This window comes from Asterias rubens, chromosome 6 (genome assembly GCF_902459465.1).
Source record: "Asterias rubens chromosome 6, eAstRub1.3, whole genome shotgun sequence".
Lineage (NCBI taxonomy): Eukaryota > Metazoa > Echinodermata > Asteroidea > Forcipulatida > Asteriidae > Asterias > Asterias rubens.
In genome coordinates, this window is record NC_047067.1 from 19,667,328 (window position 1) to 19,673,327 (window position 6,000).

The following is a 6,000-nucleotide window of genomic DNA, read 5'->3' on the forward strand; positions in this document are numbered from 1 at the left end:
TACATGCACAAATGCCTTATCTAGAACAAAAAAGCTCCGAGCAAAAAGGTGTTTCTAGCATAAAATTGCTCCTTGCAAAAAAGTATTGTCTGGCACAAAAATGATCCCTGCAAAAATGTTGTTTCTGGTACAAAAATTATCCCTGGGAATTTGTTGCATATGCTCCATGCAAAAATGTCAAATTTTGAGAAAAAGGTTGTATCTCGGCGCATCCTTATTTTGCCCCGGGTTGAAATGGTCTTCCATTTTTGATTGATTGATTGATTTGTTAATTTATTTATTTCAATTTATATTATTCTTTTAATGTTGTTGATTCTTAGAGTGCCATCAGATTTAAATCCTTTTATTTGTATTTAATGATTGGAATGATATTTTTTTTCTTTCATTATTCCATTTGCATTATTCTTCTAATGTTTTTACATTTGTTGTATTAAATACTAAATTTACTGCCATTATAATTCATTTTGTGATTTTTTATAATTGATTCTATTCCATTTCATTTACATTATGGTAATCAATCCTAGTGTGCCCACACTCTTGACTTTATGATTGAATAATTTAAACTATTCAATTTCAGTTGTATTCTTCTTTTCATGTTATTGATTTTAAATGTGCCAAGACTATATTTACTACAATTGTTCCTTATTTGTTGATTGAATAATTTATTATACTACATTGCATTTACACTATTTTTTAGTGTCATTTGTAGTGTGCCAACAACTACAATTATTACCTTTGTATTTATTGATTGAATAATTCATATTGATTCCATGTAATTGATTATTAGTACTGTTTACCAAAAAAACTATCGTAAATTTGTAAGTTTTTACCTGTATTGTTAAGAACTATGATATTTTTTTCCTGTAGCGTAATAGAATACATTTTAATATTAAAAAGGGACACCCAGATAAAAAAAAAATACAAAATTATGCACTCATTTTCCAATAGATAGATTCCTTAATATTATTGTTGACCCTTTCTTTTTATTCTTCCCTTATTGATGAAACATTTTGGAACCATTCTTCTATTAGTTAATTTTATCACACAACTATTTATCTCTTAACTTTGTATTGACATTGCCTTTGATTTTATTTTGATTGTGATTTTGATACTGTGGAAATAAACTGATTGATTGATTGAATGATTGATTAATCAATATTCACAGGAACTTCACCAATTTAAAAGAGGCTGACATGGTTCTAGCTGTATACTACATGATATGTGCAGAGAAGGCGAGGAACCAGACCATGTTGAAAGAATTAATGAGCGTTGGAGTAACCACTCCATACAAGGAGCAGGCTCAACTTCTTCATTCCCGCATCATGAAGACTCAAGAAAATATCAAGAGATCGTTTGTGCCGGAATTTGTGTAAGGATCATCCTGTGCTCGCCATCTAAATTTTTTTGTATGGACTGTCAATTCCAGATTATAATAATAATAATAACCAGTTCTTATATAGCGCTTTTCACACCAGAGTGGTGTCTCTTCCGACATTATTACCCCTTGTCATTGGGCCTTAAATCGTTCCTTAAACTATCTCAGCTCCCTGGGGAGTATACAGCCTGTGCGACAATTATATGCCGGCTAAATCAATCACAAGAACCACTTCTGCCCTCACAGGTACACACTTACCCCTGGGTGGAGAGAAGCAATTATAGTTAAGTGTCTTGCTTAAGGACACAAGTGTCACGGCTGGGGATTCGAACCCACACTCTGCTGAGCAGAAGAAAAAAAATTTGAATTTGGTACTCTTAACCGCCCGGTCACGACACTTCCACCCATCATACTTTACATACTACATTGTCATGTTACACTCCAGCACAGACTGGTCTCCCCTCATCTTCAGACTCTACTCGGCTTGTTGAACACAAAGTTCATCCTGACTCTCAAATCAGCTGCCAACAGATCATTTTCATTTGTAGCATAATTTTAATCGGCGAAACGCTACCACTTTTTGAAATGAAATTTTTACAAGTTAGTTTTATTGTATCTACATTCATACAGGTTTAAGGTCAGTGGACACTACTGGTTATCGTCAAAGACTTCTCTTCACAGTTGTTGTATCTCAACATATGCATAAAATAACAAAGCTGTGAAAATTTTAGCTCAATCGATCTTCAAAGTTGCGAGAAAAAAACACCCATGTCACACGAAGTTATGTTCTTTCAGATGCTTGATTTTGAGACCTCAAATTCTAAATCTGAGGTCTCAAAATCAAATTTGTGGAAAATTACTTCTTTCTCATAAACTTTGTCACTTCAGAGGGAGCCGTTTCTCACAATGGTTTACACCTTCAACCTCTCCCCATTACTCGTAATCAAGTATGGTTTTATGCTAATAATATTTTGAGTAATTACCAACAGTGTGCACTGCCTTTTATACAACCATTCAAGTGCAAAAAGAAAAAAGGGTCAGTATACATGTACTTACCTTTAAACAAGTTAGACACAACAGAAAGTAAGAGTTTGATTTATTCGTTTCTTTTGTTTTTCCAGACTTCCAGTCATTGAAATATCTGCACTGGATTTATTTCAAGGGAGAGAGAAGGACGTTATCATTTTGAGTTGTGTACGAGCAAATAGATCACCAGATCAATCAAGCCTTGGGTAAGAAACAAAAAGAAGGCTTTGCTGTTTTGGGGGATTTTTTTAACACTAGAACTAATGTGAAGTAAGTAAGGTTTGCGGTTACATTTCTCTACCACATGTTCTGGATTTCTTCATAGCTTAGGCTTACGTTTCAATTTTGGTTATTGTACATATTGTTTGAATAGCGCCATGAGCATTTTGCTGGATTTGTGCGCTTTATAAGTTTTCATTGTTGTAAGTTCTATAATTTACCCCTATTAATATTCCTAGCGTACTCTTTCTCTTATCTCTTGCATTGTTGTTTCTTTAGCATGGTTGGTGACAAGAGGGTGTTGAATGTGGCTATAACAAGAGCCCGGTACTCTCTTTTCATCATCGGTCATCTGCCAACGTTACAGGTGAGTCAATTCAAATTAAGCGGTAAATTTGGATGTTTGTGGTACTTATTTATTTATTAGATTACACAATATAAATAGTGCCAATAATAGGATGAATAGGAAGCAAGAAGAAATGCTCATATTAATTTTGGTTTTTACCCATACACCGATGGGTGTTGGCACTGTATACTTGGTACTTTCCCGAGTCCTGTGAACAAATTTAACGGGCATATTACTCGGGGTGGATTTGAACCCACTACCCTTGCAATTCTAGAGCAGTGTCTTACCAACTAGACTACCATGGTTGCCCGGTAGCTAAAGGCAGTTCGAATCCTATGTATTGGCAGCGGGTTCCGCAACGATAATAGATGTTAAATTTGCGTAGGGGATAAAGAATATTAATTTTGGTTTTTACCCATACACCGATCTGCGATCTGTACTTTCCCGAGTCGTGTGAAAAATATCAGAAATGCTCAGTTTTAGATGTGGAAGGAAAACCTAAAGGGGGAAAACCCACACAATCGTTATTCAATATTTCTTAATGCTATTCTATCAATTTTGTTACTTAAACCATTGTTCCTGCTCTGTGCTGTACTTTCCTATATTATTTATCAGCGTAGCTTTTTGACAAGGATTTCCTCCACATATAATAGTGTCCCTGGTTCTTGTGATGTGCTCGGAGCCCCTTCTCCTTATTCCTTTCATGGTCAGGATTTGCATGCCATATCCTCTACGAGTAACTAATGTGTATTTTATGTCCTTTTTTTTCATTGGTTTGTTATGTACATAAGTATGTAATTGTTGTTAAATCTTATTTGAAGTTTTTTACAACAACTTTTAATTTGATTTATTGGTAATCAGTTTGTTTTGTTTCATTTCCTTTTTTATTTTTACCTTCAGTTTTGTTTAAATATTTTATTTGAAATATTGTTTTTTTAATTTGATTTAAATTTATTATCTTTATTTGTCGAATATTTTTTACAGTCATACGTGCTTATTTGATTCTTTTCCCAATTGTAATTTATTTCATTTGTAATGTTTGCTTCAATTTTCTTTCCAAAGATGTTTCCATTTTATTGTTTACTATGTACATACTTATTACGTAGGCTATATGAATATTTTTGTGTATTATCCTTTCCTGTAATTGGCGGCTCGTCCACTGTTGGTATGGGCAATAAATATGACATAATATATAATAGTATTATTAGGCTGTTTCTTATGTCCAACTAACTGGAGTAGGGGGGGTTGATTGTCTCTATAATTCGTAGTGTTTGATTTTGTAAGCATGTTTTTTTAAATATTACTTTGTGATACTACCAACCATGGTTTTTGTTTTTAAATTGAACAAAAATAAATTAAGTGAATAGACTGTTGTTATTAATTTACACCTCCTGCACAGCGAGCATAAAGACAGTTGTTCTTTCTTTTTGTTTACAGACGAACAGTGACTGGAATGCACTGGCTGAGGATGCTCATCAGAGACAACTTCTAATTGATGTTCCCCTGAACCAGTTCAAAGACGCAGCCCAGCGCTGCAGCAAGAACGTACAAGAGTTGGGATCAAACACAGGGAACACCACACAGACGGCACCCAGTGTAACCCTCCAAGCACAGACCAGCCAGAAAGCAGACCCATCGGCTGTCTCAGCGGGGTCGAAGAGTGGTCCACATAAGGCGGTAGACCCAAGAATTGTTGGGAGTAAACAGGGCTGTAGTCCACAGATGCTGGTTGATCCTAGACTGACGGCTGGGGTCTCTCCATCAACCTCTGGTGACAGAGGGCATACCAGAGGAACCAAATCTAACATTGCTTCCCCGGCTTCTAAGCCAAGTCCATTCAAGAAGAAGCGTGTCCGCTTCAAGGAGAGCAGTAGTCAAGGTATGAGTGAGAAGGAGATGCAGTTGAGCTTAATACCAAAGCCAATGCAGCCGAGCAGTGCTGCCGTCAAATCCCCGCCAAAGCGCAGCCTGTACACTCAGAAGGTATTTCAGAAGTTGAAATCGCAGAAGACTGCTACGTACAACAGCTTGGGATGTAAGAGATCTTGGAAGAAGGAAAAGGGAAACCAACAAAGTAAACCTGTGGTCCGGGTGTCTCATGAGGCGAAACGGACCAGAGTACAGCCGGCGGTAGCACAAGCTCAGCCCTCGCCCAACAAGTCCTCTCCAAGTCCTGGCAAGACTCAAAACCCGACTTCTGTTGATCCTCATCCAAAAATAGTGGAACAAAGTGCGAGTTTGAGCAGTGAGGTCCATCAGCCTAGTACGAGTGGATCAGGTCAGCATGGTGCTGCACCGAATTTACAACAAACCGTTGAGAAGATTACACGAAATCATGCAAATACAAAGACAACCAGACCTCTGCACGGTTTACAACAGGACCCGAGACAGGTCCGAAGACGACGCATTCACGATGCTAAAATAAATGAATCTGGTACTAATGAGCCAGTGCGCATTCGTTATTCCGTTAGGGAACATAACGCACCATTTGACTGAGCAGGGCTCAAAATTAACACCGGAACGCAGGCCCGAGGCCAGCGACTTTAGCATTGGGCCCATAAACTTTCCGATCGTCTTGTGTTTCTGAATAACAGCCCCTTACTGTGGTTTTAATTTAAACTGAAATTTTCAATCAATGGTTCCGGCTTTCCACTAAGCTCCGCCCACCGCACACGTGAGCAAGACACGTGTACGAACACTCCCAATGACATTCTGCACGATTCTGCCGCGCGTGCCAAATATACGCGCACGCATGACCGAGTTTTTCCCAACCACAATCATTGCTTTAATTGATTGGTCAAATGGGTGAACGCGCACAGTTTGATTGATAGGCCGGATCGGTCCATTCCGTTAGTTATTGAAGTATTGCCCCTTATAAAAAATATAAATCTTCTCCGAGTGCTAGTTCAAAAAAGCAACTCAAATGTGAAACTGTAGTGTTCTCATTTTGGTTCCGGTCGTGTAAAAAATTATCTCTTTTTGATAAGTGCACTGGGTTCTGTTATATGCATTACACAACATACGAGACCAACGG

General features: G+C 37.5%; 1 protein-coding gene across 2 annotated transcripts in view; it reads left to right on the forward strand.

Annotated features, from left to right (window-relative positions):
* The window catches only part of LOC117291445 (probable helicase senataxin), a 28,845-nt gene extending 23,168 nt beyond the window's left edge, over positions 1 to 5,677 (forward strand). For both annotated transcript variants that reach the window (XM_033773132.1, XM_033773133.1), the window contains exons 24-27: positions 1,166 to 1,369; positions 2,497 to 2,607; positions 2,900 to 2,987; positions 4,404 to 5,677. In XM_033773132.1, the coding sequence (XP_033629023.1) occupies positions 1,166 to 1,369; positions 2,497 to 2,607; positions 2,900 to 2,987; positions 4,404 to 5,462 (1,462 nt within the window). In that variant the 3' untranslated portion in view covers positions 5,463 to 5,677. The remainder of the gene's footprint in view (positions 1 to 1,165; positions 1,370 to 2,496; positions 2,608 to 2,899; positions 2,988 to 4,403) is intronic.
* The last annotated feature ends 323 nt before the right edge of the window (positions 5,678 to 6,000 follow it).